The 25,593-nt window shown below is 42.8% G+C and overlaps 1 protein-coding gene across 1 annotated transcript in view; it reads right to left on the bottom strand.

Moving 5' to 3' along the window:
• Positions 1–4,596: 4,596 nt before the first annotated feature.
• The window catches only part of tfb2m (transcription factor B2, mitochondrial), a 29,077-nt gene continuing 8,080 nt past the window's right edge, over positions 4,597–25,593 (bottom strand). Inside the window, exons 5-11 of the mRNA XM_084307750.1 lie at positions 24,919–25,010; positions 23,206–23,359; positions 21,225–21,373; positions 17,866–17,955; positions 16,554–16,613; positions 14,393–14,541; positions 4,597–6,606 (exon numbers count right to left, since the gene is read on the bottom strand). Coding sequence (XP_084163876.1) covers positions 6,414–6,606; positions 14,393–14,541; positions 16,554–16,613; positions 17,866–17,955; positions 21,225–21,373; positions 23,206–23,359; positions 24,919–25,010 — 887 coding nt within the window. The 3' untranslated portion in view covers positions 4,597–6,413. The remainder of the gene's footprint in view (positions 6,607–14,392; positions 14,542–16,553; positions 16,614–17,865; positions 17,956–21,224; positions 21,374–23,205; positions 23,360–24,918; positions 25,011–25,593) is intronic.

Raw genomic sequence — 25,593 nt, 5'->3', positions numbered from 1 at the left:
ATGGGTACAGTACAGTACAGCTCAATACATACAATTGTTAAGGGGATGCAGACCAGAGAAAGACTTTCGTCTTGTTTACATCAGGGTCCCCCATTTTCAATTCATCATAACATATATGACATACATGACATACAGATAGACAGTACTGCTACATCTATACATTTATGACATATCAGATTTGCAAATACAGTACTGTTTGTGATACAAAAAGTTACCAGAAAAAGAGTGTATATACATTTGACATAGAAACTGTACATTGGAGGAGGTTGGGTGGGTGGGGTGGGGTTGGGTGGGGGGGGACTGTACATTGGAGGTGGGGGGGGGTTGGGTGGGGGGGGGGGGACTGTACATTGGAGGTGGGGGGGGTTGGGTGGGGGGGGGGGGACACTGTACACTGTACATTGGAATACTGACAAAGCCATACTTGGTCATTTACTGTACAACTGGGTTAGGACATTTGTAGGGGCCAGTTTTGAATTGCAGTCTCCCGTAGGTGTTCTTTCAGAGTGTTTTTGAAAGTGGGTAGTGATTCACATTCACATTGATGTGGCATAATTGCGAAACGTGTTTAGTCCCTTGTTTGAGCCGAATCTGGGTTTAACATGATTTGTGGAGCTCCCTCTGGTGTTGTGATTGTGGTATTCACTGACCTTAGGGAAGTATTTTGACATGTAAATGGGTACCTTGGTCGCTGTGAGCAAGACACTTGTCAAAACATTAGTCCCCCCTGCAATAAACATGTAGACGGTACGAGTGCTCCAGTGTCTTACTTGGGTTGTCTTATTTTGAAGTGCCTGGTGAAAGGTTTGCTTGTATGTACCGTTAAATAAATAAATAAAGCCCTACTAATCTAAACTTGTCTGGAGCGCATTGGACTTCACTTTGGGGATGTTGAAGCCATCTGTGATCCTCAGACACTGGTCAGCTCTCAATTCCCCGAACCAGACTGCGGACCTTTGGGGACAGCTTTCAACATGGCAGCTCCCACCCTCTGGAACTCCCTCCCCGCAGAACTCCGCAACGCCACAACTCCGGACTCCTTCAAAAAAGCTCTTTACCTCCTAAATAAGAGCGCACAAATCACTTAAAGATCCCCTCCACTCAAATGTGTATATAGATATATTTTCCTTTTGGAGGCATGACCTTGACTATACAGATTATTTGTGCAGAACTCTTTCTATGTGAAAAATCTTTCCCCTCCTGTCTGGTCCCCTCCATCTCCCCCCTGTCTGAGTGTCATGGACTGCCTCTCCTCCATCTCCCCCCTGTCTGAGTGTCATGGACTGCCTCTCCTCCATCCCCCCCCCCCTGTCTGCCATGGACTTGAGCTCGTTCCCCTCTTCTCTACCCTTGTCTCTCTGACAAATGACAGAAATATAGTGAAGGGCCCCCTCTTGTGGCCAGGGCCATTAATTGCATGCCCACGACAAAAACATACAAAGAAGTGTTTGATTGATTGATTGCTTGAAAACTTTATTAACAGATTGCAGAATGGGTACAATACAGTACGGCTCAATACACACAATTGTGAAGGGGATGCAGACCAGAGAAAGACTTTCGTCTTGTTTACATCAGGGTCCCCCATTTTCAATTCATCATAACATTTATGACATACAGATATACAAATAATAGTACTGTTTATGAGACAGAGTTTCTAAAAGAGAATATATACATTTGAGGGGGAAGAAACTGTACATTAGAGGGGGGGGGGGGGGTTGGACATTTACCGGGGCCAGTTTCAAATTGCAGCCTCCTGTAGGTGCTCTTTGAGAGCGGTTTTGAAGGTGGGTAGGGATTCACATTATTTTACGGCTGTGGGTAGGGTGTTCCACATTGATGTGGCATAATTGCGAAACGTGTTTAGTCCCTTGTTTGAGCCGAATCTGGGTTGAACATGATTTGTGGAGCTCCCTCTGGTGTTGTAGTCGTGGTATTCACTGACCTTTGAGAAGTATTTCGAGTTGCAAGTCTTATGATTTTGTAGAGTCTGAAGTCATCAAATTTGTGACTTTTGTCCAAGTCGTATGACTCGAGTTAACACCTCTTATCGTTCTCTCAGCTGCCGTTTATTGATGAAACATTATGTAGATGATTCTGCACTGACACACAACTTCATCCTCTGCTCACGCAACCCGATTGACGGCTGACGGGTTGGTCCAAAGTGGAGCTGTAATCAGGGAAATGTATTTGATTCACATTACAATTTGTATGGCATACTTTGTTAACATTTGGGGCTTGGAGAGTTTCAAGCCCCTCCAGCTGCTGTTTATTGATGAAACATAATAATAATAATTGATGAAGCGATCATGCAAACATGCAGTGGCGGTTCTAGACCCTTTAAATGTAATCTTGTAATCCAATCAGTAAATTAATCAATTTGAGGCCTCAAAATAATATTTTGTGGCCTCAAAATAGTATGTTGTTCCCTCATGATCTGAACAAACCTTCACTCACTGGAAATGTCTTTTTCCCATAGATGGATATATGAAAATGTGAGTCTCTCTCTCCCTCTCTCTCTTGAACGCAGTGAGCGCTCCGTAATATGATCATGATCATTAGGATCGACAAAAAATAATAAAAAAATAGGTTTGCTACTTACATACTGTAGTTGTCTCCTAATGTTACCTAAATGTCATAAGTGAATGTATAGAAACAACTCACCAAAATGTACTATTGCACAACGGATTTGACAAAAGAAATCCACCAACCAACCCCCTGCCCCCTCCCTTGACATACCTTGGCACTTAGTGAAATGATGCCACTGCTCTAGGGGCTGAGCCCCCCTAAAGGTCTGATGCTAGAACCGCCCCTGCTGTATGTGCTGAAGCTAAAGGTCAAGTTGCCACATATTGGACCATCACACATGCAACTCAGATTTCAGGGAAGTACAGAGAAGCTCTCCCTCTTCAGGGTAAGAATGTGAGAAAAAGTGTTCTGGTGACAAGTTCTGCACAAATAACAATCTGCATAGTCATGTCATGTCTCCAAGAGGAGTTAACCATTAAAAAACGATTTTGAGTAGAGGGGATCTTTTGTATTTTATTTTTTTTATTATTTTTTAAACAAACACATAAACAGTAGAGTAGAGGGGATCTTTAATCTTCTTTGCTACCACTGCCAAGGTGTAAGACAGTGCAGGGAAGTCACTGGTAAGAAACCACAGGTCACCTTAGTTAATTATTATATTATATTATTATTATTATTATTATTATTATTATTATTAGGGCATTTGCAGGACACCCCCAGACTGGCTCCTATGCAGGACCTACCCCATAGTGCATCTCTGGACAGTGCACCCCAGGAACACAAGAGGACAGCATGACACCCCAGGACAGTAGTAAGTGTCAGAACACTTCATTCAACAAATCCTGATTCCTTGTCATTTGAAAACCAAATATTGGGGCCCAGTGAATAAAAGTGGATGTTTGAAATAAGTCTCCTGAACAATTCTCCAATGAGGCGACCTAATAATAATCTGATATCCAGATAAGTAAATACATTCCCTGTCAAACAACAAAGGGAAACAGAAGATCAGTACATGCTGCACACGCTTTCAGTTTCATGCAACGTCAATTGGGTCAAGCTCCGGTCTATAAAAGCTAACTGAAAACGACTGAAATCTACTTTGTTTGCACTGTGGAGTATATTTCAGTTGTGATCCTCCCATGTGTGATGTATAAAGATTGTGCACATTGTTTTGCAAGGCGTTAGGTATGGGCATAAGGCTTAAAAAATAAAAAATAAATAAAATAAAAAAAACACTGCATACAAGAGGCTTATAGGAACACGCCAACATTTTGGGAAATTAGCAGTCTTCTCCAGAGAAAGACAAGCAGATAGATACCAGTTTCCTCTCTGTGCGTTCAGTAGAAAGCTATCTGGCTGCATGTTAGCCTACAGTAGCTTAGCACAATGAATGGAAGCGGACATGTACAGGTAGCCTATGCATTGTCAAACTAACACCTCTCCCGAAGGCTACCCGTACATGTCTGCTTCCATTCATTGTGCTAAGCTAGGCTAACATGCAGCCAGATGCCCAGATAGCTTTCTACTGAACACAGAGGAAACTGGTATCCATCTTCTTGTCTCTCTCTGGAGAAGACTATAAGTTAACGCAGAGCTGCCTCTATGCCTCGTAAACATTAAAAGTTCTGTGAAGAGCAGACCACCAGCTGACCTGTTCTGCCTTCAGAATCAGGAACTTCGCCCGTTGCCACTCACCATTATCACCAACAGGCGAAGTGGCATTGGTTAAACCTGCTCTCTGTGAATTTGTTACAAGGCCTGGGCTATATCATTGATTGATAAATAGGCTTATACAGGTAAAAACAAAATGTATGCAACTAAAAAACCAAAAAAAATTATCCATCGGAGATAGCGCTTTCCAACTCCCCTATGCAAGGTGCTAACCAGCTCATTGGCAGCAGTTAGGGGTTAAGTGTCTTGCTCAAGGACATTGAGACAAGCTGCCAAGAGGAGCTGGGATTTAACCAGGAACCTTCCGATTATCAGATGACCGCTCTACCACCTGAGCCACTGTCGCCACATGCAGATACAATGTACATTCATTCAAATACGACTTATTGGATTAATTTTTTTTTATTAATACACTTACAATGTCATTTTATTTACATCAGCATCCCTCTGATAGACCTATTGCATTTTGATGTTCAGATAATAAAACCATTTAACCGACAAAACAGTGCTTTGCTTTCTCAACCATTCAGAAATGGACACACTGAAATACAGATTTCAAAATATCATATCATTAATCATTAATGAAGTGGCTTACATGTTCTATGAAACAGGAGAGACCCTTAACCCTCCTTGCCTTGTTTATGTACACGCATGTTACTAATAGACAAAACTATACAAGGCGCATAGGCACTCAATGACATCCCTACACCTCAAGGACACAATTCATACAACTCAGTAGATGTTGTAGAAGTGTGCCCCTGCCCGGTTTCTACACGCCAACAAGGTATTGTTTGGGAAAACTCCCACAATACTAAAGCAGAATAGAGGGTAGTGATGGCGAGGTTTCTGCGATGGCTGCCGGCACATGCTGCATTCTTAGAACTACAGTGATAATGCATGAAATGTCTGTTGACATTTCAGCATCATTTTATTATTATAATATATTTTTTTACCTTGTGAAAAAGTCCATTATGAGCATTTGTCATATTTCATATGACTTCATCATTATTGACAAGGGTAATGTAACATTCTCTGTCATGGGAACCAAAATTTGAGAAACTTCCATCTCATTCTGGATCCCAACCAGAGACAAGAAACATTAATTGAAGACTGAAGAGGATGACTTGACGTCGACCATTCCTAACAAAGGCCACCAACATCAAACAGTTTTGTTTCACCCTTCAATCATTCATTATTATGTTACATATTCACAGTCCAAAGTCTCGCAACCAGAGTCTTAAGTCCATTCACTGAGAGAGAAGTCCATTCGCAGAGAGAGAGAGAGAGAGCGTGTGTGTGCTTTCGTCAGTCCCCAATGCAGTGGTTACAGCCAGCACGCTGCTCCTCCCTGCTGGCCAAACCCAAGAATGCAGCTTAATTCCCTCTGGCCCAGAATGGCATTTTCCCATAGACGGCCAATGGAAAAGACACTGCTCTTAAAAGATGTGAACATGGACTATGCCCTCTAATAACCTTGTGTATGTACTTTTTTTTATCATTAAGACCGCTTATTGTTTACTGAACTCGCCTCGCGAGGCTTCCGTATGACTGTATGTGCTGGGTGAGCAACTTACGTTGAACTTAATGGGAGGCCATTTTGGGTGGCCATCCTTCCTCCAGTTCTTAATTATACCTCCGTGGCTTTTGCATGTATATGTTTTCAATATGTGGGCTTTTATAGACAGTTTCAACTTGGACAACATAAACATTCTGAATGGACCCACGTTTATTTCCCGTTACAGTGAACGTCAATAACAAAAAAAACATGAGTCCAAGCATGTATGTGTTTATGCTCTAGAACTATTTATGCGTGTACATAGAATGTACGTTTGCGGCGCCCCTGGATCAGGTAGGGGTTCAGTCGGTGCCTTGCTCAGGGCACACTATCAACAAGGGTGGATTCATCTGGCTGTGGCGGGGTCCATGTGTGTGTGTCTCCTCCATGACCTCGCTCAGCAGACCCAGCCCTCTCTCAAGTCGTTCTCCATGACCTCGCTCAGCAGACCCAGCCCTCTCTCAAGTCGTTCTCCATGACCTCGCTCAGCAGACCCAGCCCTCTCTCAAGTCGTTCTCCATGACCTCGCTCAGCAGACCCAGCCCTCTCTCAAGTCGTTCTCCATGACCTCGCTCAGCAGACCCAGCCCTCTCTCAAGTCGTTCTCCATGACCCCGCTCAGCAGACCCAGCCCTCTCTCAAGTCGTTCTCCATGACCTCGCTCAGCAGACCCAGCCCTCTCTCAAGTCGTTCTGCATGACCTCGCCCAGCAGCCAGCTCTCCCGGAACTCGGGCCTCTGCAGCAGCAGCTCGTACAGCTTGCGGTACTCTTCCGGGAACACGTGGCCCGTCTGGACGTCCTCCGGCATGTCCATCTCCGCCAGCAGCGTGGCAGCGCAGTCTGGAAACCACTGACTAGAGGGGGGACAGAAGGGGAGGGAGGAGAGAAAGGGGGAGAGAGAGAGAGAGAGAAAAAGAGACAGTTTAGTTAGACCTGAACTATATATATATATATATAACTATATTATAATTATGAAATAAAATATTACATAGGCCAGGGCTGTACAACTGTAAATAAAGAGGTTGAATAATATTAAATGAGATATAAACTAAATTAAATATAGCACAATAGAATCTGATAATTTACAATAAAGATAAAATAGGAATAGGCCAGGCCATGTCAGGCCAGGGCTGTGCAATGGGCAATTATGTGCAAAGAGTATGAGTCAGTGAAGTATGAACAGGTATGTTTGTCAGTGAGGGTCCCGGGCCTTGTTGATGAGGCTCACTGCAGAGGGGAAGAAACTGTTCTTGTGGCGTGAGGTTTTGGCCCTGATGGACCGCAGCCTCCTGCCAGAGGGGAGTGTCTCAAAGAGGTTGTGACCGAGGTACATGCCCTGATGTGGCGAACATACGCAGAATGCCTTGTGGTCCGACGAAGACCGAGCACCCGTCACAATGCTTTTGACACATGTGTACTATGGTCATAGACCGTCTTGTGATTTTAATGTTACTAGAGCTACTAGCCACAATAGACCCATTTGACTGTAGTTAGAAAAGCCAAGATACATAGCATGCTAACGATACCATTCTGTTCCGATGTGGTGTGTTGTATCAAATGGAACATAAAACAATGTAAAATCACCATAGCATTATCCAGCTAACACCGTTAACGTTAGCTTGCCAACTGCAGTCAAATGGGTCCATTTCACTATGCTTCTTGTCCCGATCTGCTGAAAATAACATACGTTTGAGACCTGCAGGAATTGTGTGGCTGTGTGCACATCTCATGCAATGCAACAGAAAGTCATCTTCTGTTTAGTTGGTTAGTTGTTTGGTTTAGATGTTTCTGAAACTGAGGGACTTGCAAAGAGATTAAATTCTTAACAACGTATTCTTAACAGGCTATGTTTTACTTTCATATATATTTCAAATATAATCCAATGGCTTGCTGCTCCCTTTTCATCTTGCAGTGTGACAAAATGCAGGACAGCATGCAGTAAAGTAATACTGAATACAAGTTGTAGGAATAAAGGTTTATAATAATGTATAAAGCATTTGATCTAAATATAAGGATTTTAGATTCATTAACTAATTCCTTAAAAGGTAGGCTAGGTACAGCCTAGGCTAGGTAGGTCAAATGGGCCAAATGGCTAAGCAGCAGAAAAGTATAGGCCGATTTAATTATGTCTTCATCGTTGTTACTGGTTGTTACCGCTCCCAAAACACCATGGAGAGTGCAGTGCACCATATAGGCCTTTAGAGGAATGTATATTTCTTGCTAGACCGAGCTGCTTAGAGCCTTCTGATGAAGAGGATGCTGCTTAGAGCCTTCTGATGAAGAGGATGCTGCTTAGAGCATCAGTTCTAGCCTCCCTACACTGGCTCCCAGTCCCACTTAGAATAGACTTCAAAATCCTCCTCCTGACCCTTAAGGCACTATCGGGTGCAGCACTATACATCACCGAACTCATCAGCACCCAGGTCACCAAGATCCTCCAACCAGGCTCGGCTTTTAAAAAAAAGCCAGACGATGTGCATTGGGCCGCGGCTCTCTGACGCCTTATTTTCTGGGCCCTGGCCTGAAAAGTTTGGGAACCCCTGGTCTACAAGATACACTATACGACTAAGGTACCCATGTACATGTCAAAATACTTCCCAAAGGTCAGTGAATACCACAACCACTACACCAGAGGAAGCTCAACAAATCATGTTAAACCCAGATTCGGCTCAAACAAGGGACTAAACACGTTTCGCAATTATGCCACATCAATGTGGAACACCCTACCCAAAGCTGTAAAGGAATGTGAATCCCTACCCACATTCAAAACCGCTCTTAAAGAGCACCTACGGGAGGCTGCAATTCGAAACTGGCCACCGTAAATGCCCAAAACCCCCACCACCTCCTAATAAGACAGTCTCCTCCCCACCGTATGTATACGGTATATTCCCTCCCCGCCGTATGTATATTTCTCTCCCATCCACCCACCCCCTCCTAATGTACAGTCCCCTCCCCATCATATGTATATACTCTGTCAGGATCTAGGGGTAACAGTACTGTATATTTGAATACCGTTTATGTCACAAATGTATCAGTACTAAATACCTATATGTCCCTATGCCATAAATGTCATGTATGTTGTGTACGGTATGTCATAAATGTCTATATGAATTGAAAATGGGGGACCCTGATGTAAACAAGACAAACGTCTTTCTCAGGTCTGCATCCCCTTAACAATTGTGTGTATTGAGCCGTACTGTATTGTACCCATTCTGCAATCTGTTAAATAAAGTTTTCATTCATTCATACTGTTTTCTAAATTGGGGAGGCTTTTAATCGTCAAGGTAAGAGGATTTTAAGTCATGGTATCCATAAACTTCAATCGGTTCGGATCATTTGAATGAAATGAGAATGTAAACAAACACGGCGTCACGTTAGAAAGTAGCACCGAAATCACTGCGCCCAGAGAGGAGTGGTTAGGCAAAAAATAGTTCTGAGTATAATTTGCTTAGAAAACGTAATTGTCAAATTCAATAATTTTTTATTTCTCCACGTGGTAAATACACAGGTCACAACATGTTTACAGGAACGTTTTGGAGTTGTATTTGGAGTGTATTTCGTGACTGTAGGGAACAAGTGATTGATTGATTGATTGATTGATTGAAAAGTTTATTAACAGATTGCAGAATGGGTACAGTACAGTACAGCTCAATACATACAATTATAATAATAATAATAATTTAGGACCTGCTCCGAGGTCATCAATTGGCACACATGCGATGCATGCATGCAATTCGTATCTGCGATTAACCCATCCCATCGTCCTTCCCCCCCAAGGGCAGCCGGGAGCAGACAGGCGTCAACGTGAGCCGCGCCAGGGGACCAATCCAAGTGCTCCTGTCCGTCTTCGTCAAGGACGCCACAGTGTTAGCGATCTTGTTGTTGTGCATGTTTTTCCATTGGGTTTATCTTATCGGGGGGGAAACCCTTGCGAGCACGGGGAGAACATGCAAACTCCACACAGAAAGGCCTGGGAGATACCCCACCTGGGTAACTGGCATCATGGAAACCTGGTCCCCAAGCGGGATTCGAACCCTGGACCTTCTTGCTGTGAGGCGACAGTGTTAACCACTACACCACCGTGCCGCTATTGTTAAGGGGATTAACAATTGTCTAATTGTTAAGGGGATGCAGACCAGAGAAAGACTTTAGTCTTGTTTACATCAGGGTCCCCCATTTTCAATTCATCATAACATATATGACATACATGACATACAGATAGACAGTACTGCTACATCTATACATTTATGACATATCAGATTTGCAAATACAGTACGGTTTGTGATACAAAAGTGTCCAGAAAAAGAGTGTATATACATTTGGCATAGAAACTGTACATTGGAGGAGGTTGGTTGGGTGGGGTGGGGTTGGGTGAGGGCTGTACATTGGAGGGGGAGGGGGGGGGTTTGGGAAGGGGACACACACATTTTACACTGTACATTGGAATATTGACAAAGCCTTACTTGGTCATTTACTGTACAACTAGGTTAGGACATTTGTAGGGGCCAGTTTCGAATTGCAGTCTCACGTAGGTGTTTTTTGAGAGTGTTTTTGAAGGTGGGTAGTGATTCACATTCCTTTACAGCTTTAGGCAGGGCGTTCCACATTGATGTGGCATAATTGCGAAACGTGTTTAGTCCCTTGTTTGAGCCGAATCTGGGTTTTACATGATTTGTGGAGCTCCCTCTGGTGTTGTGATCGTGGTATTCACTGACCTTTGGGAAGTATTTTGACATGTACATGGGTACCTTGGTCGCGTAGTGTATCTTGTAGACCAGGCCCATTGCAAGTTGCTGTACTCTGTCGTCTACTCTAAGCCATCCTAGGTTGTCAAAGTGGGCAGGGGATGCCATTTTGTCACAGGAAAGATTAGCCTCTAGGATGGAACCCAGGTAGGTAATTTCATCTTTCCTTGTGATAATATTGTCACCCACTGTAACCGAGAAGCCGTCGGTCTTGCTGAGTTTGTTATTTGAACCGAAGAGAATGGACTCTGTTTTGCCCATGTGTAATGATAGTTTGTTGTCGGCGAGCCATATGCAGATTTTGCCTAGTTCCGAGCTGAGGGCTTTTTCAACCTGTAACTTGTTCTTGTCAGAGACCAGCAGGGCTGAGTCGTCCGCAAACAGGAACAAGTTGCAGTCACAAGCTGACGACATGTCATTTGCATAAATTAGGAATAGTAGCGGTCCTAGTATGCTTCCTTGTGGAACACCACAGCTCACTGTGAGGGGGGGGGATAGTGTACCGTTTACTTCCACCATCTGTTCCCTCCCCTCCAGGTAGGATTGTATCCAGCTCACTGATAAACTATCAAAACCAATTGCTTTTAGCTTGTCAATCAGAATGGTGTGATTGACAGTGTCGAAGGCCTTTTGTAGGTCCAGCATGACCATGCCGCAGTATTTGCCCGCGTCCACCTCTTGTTTGATGTGGTCGTTCAAATAGAGAAGGCATGTGTCAGTGGAGTGGGATGTTCTGAAGCCAGATTGGAATTCGTAGATTAGATTTTTTTCCGCGAGGTACTTTTCGATCTGTTCGTATACTATTTTTTCCATGACTTTCGAGATGGATGTAAGGATAGAAACAGGGCGGTAGTTACCCGGGTCTAATTTGCTGCCCTTTTTGTGCAGGGGTGTTACTCTCGCAATTTTGAAGTCCTTGGGGACGTGTCCCTGTTTTATGGAGAGGTTTATTATGTGTGTGATGACTGGGGTGATGGCTGCTGCTGAGTCTCTGAGGAATTTGGAGGGGATGTTGTCATGGCCAGTGGCCTTGTTTGGTTGGAGGGCGCTCAGTTTTTTGAGTACCTCATCTGTAGTTACTATTTCCAGTTTGAAGTCGTCTTTGTGGACGCCTAGGTTCTTGTAGTATGCTACTATGTGTTCTACCCCATACTGCCGAGTGGGAGGGTAGTTTGTTTACCAGTGTTGTGGCTATGTTTGTGAAGAAAGTGTTTAAGTAATTGGCTACATCCAGCTTGTCTGTGATGAGCGTGTTGTCCGTCTTTATGTTTATGTTTGAGAACCTGGTTGAGTTTTTTACTGCAGCCTAGTTGATTGTTGAGTAATTTCCAAAGTTCACGTGGTTTATTTTTGTTTTCCTCGGTTTTGTCATTGATGAATTTTTTTTTAGCAGTTTTGATCATGGAGTTTACGTCATTTCTTAGTCTGTTTCTTTCTAGTTTAAGTTCAGTCACGTGGTCTTGGAGTTCACTGCTCGTGCTTTTGGTAAGCTTTGACTGACTTTTACGAAACTCAGAGCATTTTTTGTCTCTGGCTTTCATAGCGGTCAGTATTTCAGTGTGCATCCATGGCTCAGCGCGATTTTTTACCCTGGTGGTTCTTAGGGGGGCCATGTTGTTTAGTGTTGATGAAAATTTGGTTTTGAAGCCAAGCCAAGTTTCTTCAACCAGTCTGACCCACTTCCAGTGATGAAGCTAAGCTACGCTAACGGAGCGGCTGTTCCCTAAGCCTAATGCATGCACAGAGACAAAAAAGGTATGCATCTTCTTGTCTAACTCTAGGGAAGATGTTAAATAAGCTAATTTCCCAAAATGTTAGAGTTTTCCTTTAACACTTTGGACGCCATACCCGATGAAAGTCGGGTTAACTCGCCGAACGTTCAGCACCAGGACCCCCAAAAACCTGAGTATAGTTTTATTTCTTTTATTCGATATTTCCATTCATTACAGACACACGGACATCTGGGTTAACATGGGGACTCTTTTGAGAATGCCAATGTGCAATACCGGCCGCATCCACTCAGGTGGCAGTATCGAGCACCCTTTGAAACATGATATCGATATCTTGGCCTGTGGCTCGATCAGAGGTCTCCGGTCGGATTTCTATTGGTCGGGCAAGGGGACCGGTTGTCCCGATCAGATTGAGAAACGTGAATTGTTCTCGGTCCATGATGTTTGACGGATTATGTTGGCGACACGATCGACACCAACACTGGGACTCGCAATCAGATAATTGGAATATTCTTTTTGGGGCACATCCTAGTGAAGGTAAGGCCTATATGGTATCAATCCTGCTGTGATCCAACCATGATTTCACTTCAATCACAATATATGTGTGTATTTTACTCCACAACATGTGCCGTTGGTGACGATCAAAGCATCAAAAAACGACCCCCCCCCCCCCCCCCCCTTCATGCATTCATGATGAAACATAATACCGATAATATAGATGCGATTTCAAAACAGTAGCGTGTACAGGCAAGAAATGACAATGTCTTTAGTGAATTGCACGTATTGCTGCATAGCGTCGTTTTCTGGGATTAGACAGGATTATTCTAAAACTATAGTCATATTCACCACGGTATAAAATGGGAATGTATGGACGAATTTTTTTTTCTTTTTCTCATATTGAACAATAGATACTCGATGTCAAATGGGCCATAGTATTCTATCCATAGCTATAATATAGAATATAGTTATAGCCCTGCAAACACCGCCACGTATTCCTATACTTTAGAACGCTGGCCTTTTAACCACACATCACGCATAACGCTCCGGTGTTTTGATTGATTGATTGAAAAGTTTATTAACAGATTGCAGAATGGGTACAGTACAGCTCAATACATACAATTGTTAAGAGGATGCAGACCTGAGAGACTTTAGTCTTGTTTCCATCAGGGTCCCCCACTTTCAATTCATCATATGACACACACGACATACAGATAGACAGTACTGCTACATCTATACATTTATGACATACCAGATTTTCAAATACAGTACTGTTTGTGATACTAAAAAAAAAATCCAGAAAAAGAGTGTATATACATTTGACATAGAAACTGTGCATTGGAGGAGGTTGGGTAGGTGGGGTGGGGCTGTACATTGGAATACTGACATACATTTGACATAGAAACTGTACATTGGAGGAGGTTGGGTAGGTGGGGTGGGGTTGGGTGGGGCTGTACATTGGAGGTGGGGGGGGGGGGGGGGGTTGGGTACATTGGAATACTGACAAAGCCATGCTTGGTCTTTATTGTACAGCTGGGTTAGGACATTTGTAGGGGCCAGTTTTGAATTGCAGTCTCCCGTAGGTGTTCTTTGAGAGTGTTTTTGAAGGTGGGTAGTGATTCACATTCCTTTACAGCTGTGGGTAGGGCGTTCCACATTGATGTGGCATAATTGTGAAACGTGTTTAGTCCCTTGTTTGAGCCGAATCTGGGTTTTACATGATTTGTGGAGCTCCCTCTGGTGTTGTGATCGTGGTATTCACTGACCTTTGGGAAGTATTTTGACATGTACATGGGTACCTTGGTCGTGTAGTGTATCTTGTAGACCAGGCCCATTGCAAGTTGCTGTACTCTGTCGTCTACTATAAGCCATCCTAGGTTGGCAAAGTGTGCAGGGGTGAGGTGGGTTCTAGGAGTCAGGTCAAGCAGTAGTCTGACTAGTTTGTTTTGAGATGTTTGTAATTTGGTTTTTAGTGCCTTTGAGGTGCTTTGGTCCAAAGTGTTAAGGAGGCGCTAGCAAGCATGGAGACACTGGTGTGTAGGCTGCTGACCAGAAGGAGGGATAAATCATATCCCCACCAGCGATAGAAAATGAGCCTCGTCAAATCACACCCTGGCTGTGTGTGTGTGTAATCTGTGTATGTGTATGGCGTGCCATGCATGTCTTACTCGAGTTTGTCGATGAGCCTGACTCTCCTCTTGAGCAGACACTGTCTAAGCATAACCATCAGGGTGCCGGTGTTGGACGTTGTCATGCCTGTGGAGAAGAAGTCTGGTCGAGGCGTTAAGCGCACCAGACACATGTGGTTGTTGGGTATCTGAGAGGGAGGAAGACACAAGATAAGACTGTACACAAAACAGGCATTGCCAGACCTTAAAAAAAGGGGAATTATGGTATTTTTCAACCTGGCAAAAAGAAATATGTATTGGACGTACTTTGATGTACATAGTTATATTTTGGATCAAGTGGTATGAAATATTTAACCTTTAGCTTACTTACCGAGTCTGTCCGGGTTCTGAGCAAACTGGGAAGCTTTAGACAGGCAGCAGACAGGGTCTCAAATATTTGTGTTATTCCACACCACGCAGACAAAGGTTTTAACCATCCACGACAGAAAACGGCAGTCCTCCCACATTTCCTATGCTCGATTCTTCTCTCAGACTGTCATGATGTCTTGGAACTAGCTAGTAGGACCGATGTTTTCCGTTGTGGACGGTTTCAACTTGTGTCTGCATGCTGTGGTGTGGATTAAAATGTTTTGGTTTCAAGACCCCATGTGCTGCCTGTCTGGAGCTTCACTCAGAACCCAGACATAACTCCCAACGCACTTATGGTGATGGTTAGGCATTGATTACATTACGGGCAGTGGCAGGTATTTCATACAACTTAATGTAAAAAAAGAAATAGTAGTAGTAAGCGTAGTAGTAGCAGAAATAATAATAATAGTAGTAGTAGTAGTAGTAGTAGTAGTAATAATAATAAGAGTAGTAATAATAGTAGTGGTAGTTGCAGTAATAGTAGTAGTAGTAATAATAATAATAGTAGTAGTAATAACAGTAGTGGTAGTAGTAGTAATAACAGTAGTAGTAATACCAGTAGTCTCATCTCGCTCATCTATCCACTTCATGCCTAGTGGCACATAAGGCCTTTCTTAACAGTAGTAGTAATAGTTAAAGCAGCAGCAGTAGTAGTAGTAATAGTATTAGTAGTTGTAGTAATAACAGTAGTAGTAATAGTCATGGTAGTAGTAATAACAGTAGTAGTAATAGTCATAGTAGTAGTAATAACAGTAGTAGTAGTAGTAGTAGTAATAGTCATGGTAGTAGTAATAGTCATAGTAGTGGTAGTAGTAATAGTCATAGTAGTAGTAATAACAGTAGTAGTAGTAGTAGTAGTAGTAGTAGTAATAACAGTAGTAGTAGTAATAGTAATAACAGTAGTAGTAATAGTCATAGTAGTAGTAATAACAGTAGTAGTAGTAATAGTAATAACAGTAGTAGTAGTAGTAGTAATAGTAATAACAGTAGTAGTAATAGTCATAGTAGTAGTAATAACAGTAGTAGTAATAGTCATAGTAGTAGTAATAACAGTAGTAGTAGTAGTAGTAATAACAGTAGTAGTAGTAGTAATAGTAATAACAGTAGTAGTAGTAGTAATAGTAATAACAGTAGTAGTAATAGTCATAGTAGTAGTAATAACAGTAGTAGTAATAGTCATAGTAGTAGTAATAACAGTAGTAGTAATAGTCATAGTAGTAGTAATAACAGTAGTAGTAGTAATAGTCATGGTAGTAGTAATAACAGTAGTAGTAATAGTCATAGTAGTAGTAATAACAGTAGTAGTAGTAGTAGTAATACCAGTAGTAGTAGTAGTAGTAATAGTAATAACAGTAGTAGTAATAGTCATAGTAGTAGTAATAGTAATAACAGTAGTAGTAATAGTCATGGTAGTAGTAATAACAGTAGTAGTAGTAGTAGTAATAGTCATGGTAGTAGTAATAACAGTAGTAGTAGTAGTAGTAGTAGTAGTAGTAGTAGTAGTAGTAGTAGTAGTAGTAGTAGTAGTAGTAGTAGTAATAGTCATGGTAGTAGTAATAACAGTAGTAGTAGTAGTAGTAGTAGTAGTAGTAGTAGTAGTAGTAGTAATAGTCATGGTAGTAGTAATAACAGTAGTAGTAGTAGTAGTAGTAATAGTCATGGTAGTAGTAATAACAGTAGTAGTAGTAGTAGTAGTAGTAGTAGTAGTAGTAGTAGTAGTAGTAGTAGTAGTCATGGTAGTAGTAATAACAGTAGTAGTAGTAATAGTTAAAGCAGTAGCAGCAGTAGTTACCCTGGTCTTAGGAAGAGATATGCTCTTTTTCGATGACATCACAAAAGACTCGCAGGGCTCCTGGAGACACAGAAGGGACAACATTAGGTCATGTGTTCAAGAAATAAACCACCCAATGGGGTGACATGGGAGACGCCCCCTAGAATGTACGGCTATGTTCTACAACAGGACAGTTATTGAGGACAGTCCTATGCTACTTCAGCTTTGTACTATTCTGTTCTACTGCTCTGGTGCTGCACCAAAGCATTATTTTCTATAAAGATAATTCAAGTATATGTATATATTATATTATATACACACGCACAGTAGGTCAGCACATGAGCTGGTTTCTGCATATTTTCTTTTTTTACAAAAACCTTACCATAATGGTTTACACATTGCTACATTGTTCGTCAAGGAAACCTGATCATTGTCTCGACCTTAGTCATCATATTTGATCTAGGATAGAGCACCCGGGTAAACGGGTGCTACCATACCATAACCTTTTAGTGTAAGCCGTTGTATTTTTAGAATGAAACCATTTGAGTAATTCAATTCCTTCAATTTCGGAAAAATAATACAAGTACATTACTCAATATTTCTCAAATAAAATGATCTCCATTCTGATAAATGGCACTACTCTCCAAGGAAATGTATTTAAATGCTTCCATTTCAGCTCTCGTTTCAGAAACACGGGTCAGTTTTAGCTTCACCCCTCATTACCTTTCCTTCTTTCCTCCCTCCCTCCCTCCCTCTGTGACCCCTCCCTCCATCACTGTACCGTGTACAGTAGTTGGATCCCTCCCTCCCTCCCTCCATCACTGTACCGTGTGCAGTAGTTGGATCCCTCCCTTCCTCCCTCCATCACTGTACCGTGTGCAGTAGTTGGATCCCTCCCTCCTCCCTCCATCACTGTACCGTGTGCAGTAGTTGGATCCCTCCCTCCTCCCTCCATCACTGTACCGTGTGCAGTAGTTGGATCCCTCCCTCCTCCCTCCATCACTGTACCGTGTGCAGTAGTTGGATCCCTCCCACCCTCTGTGACCCCTCCCTCCATCACTGTACCGTGTGCAGTAGTTGGATCCCTCCCACCCTCTGTGACCCCTCCCTCCATCACTGTACCGTGTGCAGTAGTTGGATCCCTCCCTCCCTCTGTGACCCCTCCCTCCATCACTGTACCGTGTGCAGTAGTTGGATCCCTCCCTCCCACCCCTCCCTCCCTCCCTGTGACCCCTCCCTCCATCACTGTACCGTGTGCAGTAGTTGGATCCCTTCCTCCCACCCCTCCCTCCCTCCCTCCCTCCCTCTGTGACCCCTCCCTCCATCACTGTACCGTGTGCAGTAGTTGGATGTCACATGCCGCCTGCCAGAGGACACTGAAGACGGTGTAGCTCGGCATGTCCCCGGGACGCGCCACCATTTTCTAAACAGACATTCAGAAGAGGTTTAGTTTGTTACAGACAGGGAGACGAGACAAGCATGGTGATCAGGGTTCTTCCTACTAGGGTCGGGTTCCGTTAAAGGAACACGGCGACATTTGGGGAAATTAGCATATCGTCTTCTCCAGAGAGAGACAAGAAGATAGATACCAATTTCCAGTTTCCTCTCTGTGCGTTCAGTAGAATGCTGGCTGCACGCTTAGCACAATGAATGGAAACGGACATGGCCGATTATCCTAGGCATTGTCCAACCAACACCTCCCGCGAAGGCTAACCGGCCATGTCCGCTTCCATTCATTGTGCTAAGCTAGGCTAACATGAAGCCAGATAGCTTTCTACTGAACGCACAGAGAGGAAACTGGTATCTATCTTCTCGTCTCTCTGGACAAGACGGTAAGCTAATTTCCCAAAATGTTGGCGTGTTCCTTTAAGCCACTTCTGTTTTGCAAATGGTTATGTTATTAAAATTCCCCCGATTTGTTAAAGGTAGAATCTGTGAAATGCATAGGTGTAAAAAGTACACAGAAATTATACTTAAGTGAAAGTTAAAGCCTTACAAATAAATTTGATTTATGACATAAACGACATACAGATAAACAGTACTGTTACATCCAGACATTTATGACATACAAGATATACAAATATACAGTACTGTTTAAGAGACAGTTTCTAAAAGAGTATATACATTTGAGGGGGAAGAAACTGTACATTGAACTAACATTTTAATGGAACGTACTAGGGGTGGAACGGTCCACAAAATCTATGGTTCGGTTCGTATCACGGTTTTGGTGTCACGGTTTCCGGTTCGGTTAGGTATACGTTTTTATTTAAAAAGAGATTTACACTCCAAAAATACCATACATCAGCATAAGATATATAGCCTAAAAATAATCCTACTTTTCAGTTATTCTCAAGGACGTAGTCATGGAAAAACTGAAAGAATGAGGCAGTTTGACATCAGGCACATTATTTTGACAGTGACGGTTAGAGCTAGGAGAGAGAGGGGAGGAATTGCTGATTTAAACATGCATCTCATTTATTTGGTAAAAAATACCTTTAATAATGTTTGGCACACAAAGACCGAACTGACTGAAAAATATAGGCAACATTTGCAAAGTATTAACTTAGTGCAAACAAACAAAATAATTAAACCTTTTCTATTTTTGTGGCCACATTATAGACAAAGGCCATCAACATAAAGTATGTAATAGCTCAACCAGCACTAGACGTTCTTATCAAAAAGGAAAAGTCACTGTTATTTAAAATAAAGAAATCATGTGTAGTAAATATATATTAACTTTTTAATTGCATGAAAAATTATGAAGTATTCTCTTATGCCGCTTTTCACTGCATGGTAACTAATCGACTCGCTTTTGCTTTTTGAGTGTCTTGGTACTGTTGACTATTTACTTCCTCGTGTGACGTCACTTCAAATACGGCTACCACTGTGTTGGAAGGAATGAATGAATGAATGAAAACTTTATTTAACAGATTGCAGAATGGGTACAATACAGTACGGCTCAATACATACAATTGTTAAGGGGATGCAGACCTGAGAAAGACGTTTGTCTTGTTTCCATCAGGGTCCCCCATTTTCAATTCATATAGACATTTATGACATACATAACATACATGACATTTATGGCATAGGGACATATAGGTATTTAGTACCGATACATTTGTGACATAGGCGGTATTCAAATATACAGTACTGTTACCCCTAGATCCTGACAGAGTATATACATATGATGGGGAGGGGACTGTACATTAGGAGGGGGTGGGTGGGTGGGAGGGGAATATACATACGGCGGGGAGGGAATATATACATGCGGTGGGGAGGAGACTGTCTATTAGGAGGTGGTGGGGGTTTTGGGCATTTACGGTGGCCAGTTTCGAATTGCAGCCTCCCGTAGGTGCTCTTTAAGGGCGGTTTTGAATGTGGGCAGGGATTCACATTCCTTTACAGCTTTGGGTAGGGCGTTCCACATTGTTGTGGCATAATTGCGAAACGTGTTTAGTCCCTTGTTTGAGCCGAATCTGGGTTTAACATGATTTGTTGAGCTTCCTCTGGTGTAGTGGTTGTGGTATTCACTGACCTTTGGGAAGTATTTTGACATGTACATGGGCACCCCGGTCGTATAGTGTATCTTGTAGACCAGGCCCATTGCAAGTTGCTGTACTCTGTCGTCTACTCTAAGCCATCCTAGGTTGGCAAAGTGGGCAGGGGTGAGGTGGGTTCTGGGGTTCAGGTCAAGTAGTAGTCTGACCAGTTTGTTTTGTGATGTTTGTAATTTTGTTTTAAGCGCCTTTGAGGTGCTTTGGTACCATGAGGTGCACGCATAGTCATAGTACCCTTGAATGAGTGCTCCTGCCAGAGTCCTCAGGGTATTCTTGTTTACCAGAGAGGAGATCCGGTACAAGAATCTAGTTCGTTGGTTGACTTTTTTTATTACATTGGATGCCATTTTGTCACAGGAAAGATTTGCCTCTAGGATGGAACCCAGGTAGGTAATTTCGTCTTTTCTTGTGACAATATTGTCACCCACTGTAACTGAGAAGCCGTCGGTCTTGCTGAGTTTGTTATTTGAACCGAAGAGAATGGACTCTGTTTTGCCCATGTGTAATGATAGTTTGTTATCAGCGAGCCATATGCAGATTTTGCCTAGTTCCGTGCTGAGGGTTTTTTCAACCTGCAATTTGTTCTTGTCAGAGACCAGCAGGGCTGAGTCGTCCGCAAACAGGAACAAGTTGCAGTCACAGGCTGACGACATGTCATTTGCATAAATTAGGAAGAGTAGCGGTCCTAGTATGCTTCCTTGTGGAACACCACAGCTCACTGTGAGGGGGGGGGATAGAGTACCGTTTACCTCTACCATCTGTTCTCTGATGATATAATATAAACCAACAGGCAACAGCCAATAAATGTGAAGTTATCTTTGAACCTCTTGTCAAGCCTCGTCAATATACCCCCCCCCTTCCCCACTAATGGCACTGGTGTCGTGGAATCACTTCGCTGTGAGCGTTTCCATGGTTAGCTCGCGGCTAACGCTAGTTAGCTTGCGGCTAACGTTATAACCGAACAATACACACATGCCCCGAACCGTGGAGGTCGTACCGAACGGTGTACGGTTCTAATGCGTACCGCTCCACCCCTAGAACGTACATATATGCAGATGAGCCATTGTGACCCGCGATTGAACATGACACTTGGTGGTATATCATCTTTTACTTTAGCAGATCAAACGTTTCTCACCATGTACTCCCTCTGGCTGATGAACAGGTTGAGTTCAATGCGTCCGTATCTGAAGACAGACAGCCGCTCGTACAGAGCATACACCATCTTCAGCAGGATGCTGCGCTCTCTCCAGTGTGGCACGATGCCCACCATCCGCACCAGGGCATCTACAGACAGAGAGACAGACAGACATGAGTAGGGCTGACCTTCAAAGCTTTTTTTGGCAATCGAAGCTTCGGGGCCGAGCTTCGATTTTAATTCGAAGCTTAAGAGAAAAAAATAATAATAATAATTTCATTTGCAATCTTTTTTTTTTTTTTTTTTTTTTTATCATCTTATGTTGTGGGACTTGTACAGCACTTTGGTAAACTTTGTTGTTTTTAAATGTGCTCTATAAATAAAGTGGATTGGATTAATTAATTAAGTAGCCCCTTTCGTGACTGTGACGCAGCCAACAAGGTTTCACTCGGCTGCGTTGCCTGGGTGCAGTGGGGCTGCTCTCACAGCCAACGACATGACATTACATAATTATGTTGCAACCTTCGTCTATCAAGCAAACAATTATATAAATATTTATATGTAGTTGATAGAGACAAAGGCAGAATTCGACTTAATTAAGCACGTTTTATTAAGACATATTTTTATATGGGTCGGGACACTTTAAAAAAGCAGCACAATGAACACAAATCTGTCCGACATAGTCTTAAATAACAAACGGCATCACTTTTCAACAGATAATCTCCACGTGCTTGTTGTAGAGAGGTGGAGTCGAGGCGCCGCTTACTTTCGTTTCATTGGAATGGAGGCGGGAAGGTGCCGCTTACTTTCGTTTCATTGGAATGGGGGCGCAAGATTTGAGGCAAAAAATAATAATAAAAAAAAAAAAAAAAAACTTTTTTTAAACTTCGATTTTTTTTTATGTTTGAAGCTTGTGCCATCGAACGAAGCTTCGAAGCTTCGAAGTATTTAAGACAGCCCTAGACATGAGTATGATGCCCAGCACTCTCACTGGGGCATCTACAGACAGACAGACAGACAGACAGACAGACAGATGCACGATGGCCACCACTCTATCTTCTTGTCTGACTCTGGAGAAGATGGGAAGCACATTTCCCATAATGTTGGCCTGTTCCTTTAAAGGAAAACTCCAACATTTTGGGAAATTAGCTTATTTGCCATCTACCCTGGAGTTAGACAAGAAGATACATACCTTTTTCTTCTCTGTGCATGCAGGAGTAGGAAGACGTTGGGAACTAGGCTAATGGAGGAACCTACTTCCAGTGACTGACGTTAAGCTAGGCTAACGGTGCGCATCTTCCTACTCCTACTGCATGCACAGAAAAGAAAAAGGTATGTATCTTAACAGTCCAACATTTTGGGAACCCTGGAGTTAGACAAGAAGATGAATACCTTTTTCTTCTCTGTGCATGCAGTAGGAGTAGGAAGACGTTTGGAACTAGGCTAATGGAGGAACCTACTTCCAGTGACTGACGCTAAGCTAGGCTAACGGTGCGTGTCTTCCTACTCCTACTGCATGCACAGAGAAGAAAAAGGGTACGTATCTTCTTGTCTAACTTCAGGGTAGATGCCAAATAAGCTAATTTCCCAAAATGTTGGAGTTTTCCTTTAAATGTGAAGACACTATAGAACTACCGGTACTCAGTTCATTCTAGTGCCAAAATCAAGCAAATTAAGTAGAACTGATTTTAGCAGATTTTTGAGCTGATTTTAAAAAGCCAAATAAGGGGAGAGAAGTAATGATGATGGAGAGACAGAGGACAGGCAGGTAACTATAGAGTCTTATAGACACATTTAGTCTCTTGCCTAGTCTTGAATAGATCCTGGCAAAAATGAATACAATTCGGTCCAGTCCATAAGCCCTAAATGAACACATCACTGATGATGCAAACTGTAGTCCCAGGGGACTCCCATAGGTATAGGAACAGATATATATATAATATATATGAGCCCAGATATGCGTTTGCCGTCGCCGTCTTACCGTCTGTCCAGCTGACCTCTGATATTCCCAGGTTGTTGAAGAGAGTGTTTGACAGCATGGTGGGCGGATTGGCCGCGCCTTGACCGATGGGGTCCAGTTTGAAATAGTCACAGTGGACCACTTCCAACTGGCCGTCACACTGACCCTCCAAGTCCTTTGGAAATCAATAAATAAAGATAACCAATATCACAGTGGGGCAGTAACAACATACCAAAGTTTGTTATTAATTATTATTACATGGCATTTTAACATTCGCAAAAATGCTTGATTGTGATTAGTCAACAGCGCTCGGTTGCCCATAGCAGCGGTCTGTTATTTTTCGATAACTGACCGCTGCCAGGGGCAACCGAGCAATAATGGCCGCTGTTCGCAGCTGGAGCAATCAAGCCAACTGACACACACTGCATCAGTGCAATCAGACACACCTGCCGGCGATAATAATAATAACTTTATTTGGGCTGACAGCGGAGCCACAGAACAACTGCGTCTGCATTTGATCTCGTCTTGTCGATGGTGTAAAATGAATTAGGTATATTGTTAGTAAATTAGCCATGTAATAAGCGGGATAATGTATAGCCTATACTCTTGTCATTGTCGCAAAATAATTGACCTTCACTACGTTTAGAACACCTCTGCGAGGCGCCTCGGTATTCTAAACTCTGTGTCGGTCAATTATTTTGCGACAATGACCTCGTAGCTATACATTATCCCTTACATATGGCAGTGTTGGGCCATCACCAGCGGTGGGGTCATTATAAAAGTAGTCAGACATGACACGTTATTGACCACCCCACAGTGCAAAGAGTAAACAAGACAACATCCACTTTAGCATTTAGCTCCCCGGCTACAACACACTGACGTTAACATTACATTTATGAGCATCCAATTGTCTACGTATTTCATACAGTATAACATTATGCTTACTGCCGTGTTTACGGTCTATGCTTATTGTTCATGTTTGTCCCGTGTGATTACATTGCGATTACAGTGTGATTAGTGTGATTACATTGCGATTAGTGTGATTACATTGCGATTAGTGTGATTACATTGTGATTAGTGTGATTACATTGTGATTACAGTGTGATTAGTGTGATTACAGTGTGATTACAGTGTGATTAGTGTGATTACATTGTGATTACATTGCAGCTCGTTCTGCAGCTGCAGACTGAAGTGATCTCCCTCAACTCAACCAAAAGTTGTTGTCCTTATTATTAATTTAGACTCCAAATGATGGAAAAAGGTTGAAGAATACCGGAAATCCCCCTTTAAAAAGGAACACACCAACATTATGTGTAATCAATTATTTATTTTGTTGTGGAAAATGCCCTTGCCATCTACTCCAGAGTCAGACAAGATGATAAGATACCAATTTCCTCTCATCAGTAGAAAGCTATCCGGCTGTGAGCTAGCCTAGCTTAGCACAAATCAAGGAAGAGGCTTTCTACTGAAGGCACAGAGAGGAAATTGGTATCCATCTCCTTGTCCGACTCGCACGGTGACGGCAGTGTTGACCCACGAGAGTCCGAATGTAAACAATTACCTGGTGGGAAGACTGGTGTTAACCCTTTCACTGCCACACTACCCAAGGGTTAACCCTTTCACAGCGACAATACAGAAGGTTAACCCGTTCACCGCCACACGACAAAGGGTTAACCCTTTCACAACCACAGTGTGCAAGGGTTAAAGAGGCGATGGACCTTGTGTTGCAGTTACCTGCAGCTCGGGTAAGAAGATCTTGTTCCCCTCCAGCGCCACCACTCTCTGAGCTCCAGCATTCAGCAGTGTCCGTGTCAGCACCCCTGGCCCTGTCACACACACACGCACAAGGAAGACCCATGTTTTCAGAATTAATATGCCTACTATAACCCAAACTGACTTGACAGATTTGTATCGTCTCAGCTAATAAGATGTATCCTGCTTTTAGACTGCTTTATTCAGCATGACTACTTTTCCAATTAGATTTCAACTTCATATGATGCATATCATTTGGGGACCCCTTTGAATCTTCCCAAGGCCCACCCGTGGGTCCCAACCCACACTTTGAAAAACACATTTACAAGATGGGGGAAATAAAGACCCCTGGCCCTATTTCTTACTTATCAATGATGATGATGATGATGATTATTGGTAGAGCAATGCAAAGTCAATGGGGCTGAGCTCCTGTCTGTACAAGCTGACTGAGGCTCCACAGTGAGTGCACACAAAGTACATTACGACATGTACATGGGAATCCCAGTGGTGTAGTGTATCTTGTAGACCAGGCCCATTGCAAGTTGCTGTACCCTGTCGTCTGCTCTAAGCCATCCTAGGTTGTCAAACTGGGCAGGGGTAAGGTGGGTTTTATGAGTAAGGCCAAGCAGTAGTCTGATCAGTTTGTTTTGTGATGTA

Source organism: Notolepis coatsorum (assembly GCF_963971535.1).
Source record: "Notolepis coatsorum genome assembly, chromosome: 2".
Lineage (NCBI taxonomy): Eukaryota > Metazoa > Chordata > Actinopteri > Aulopiformes > Paralepididae > Notolepis > Notolepis coatsorum.
This window is presented reverse-complemented; position numbering and strand designations above follow the sequence as displayed.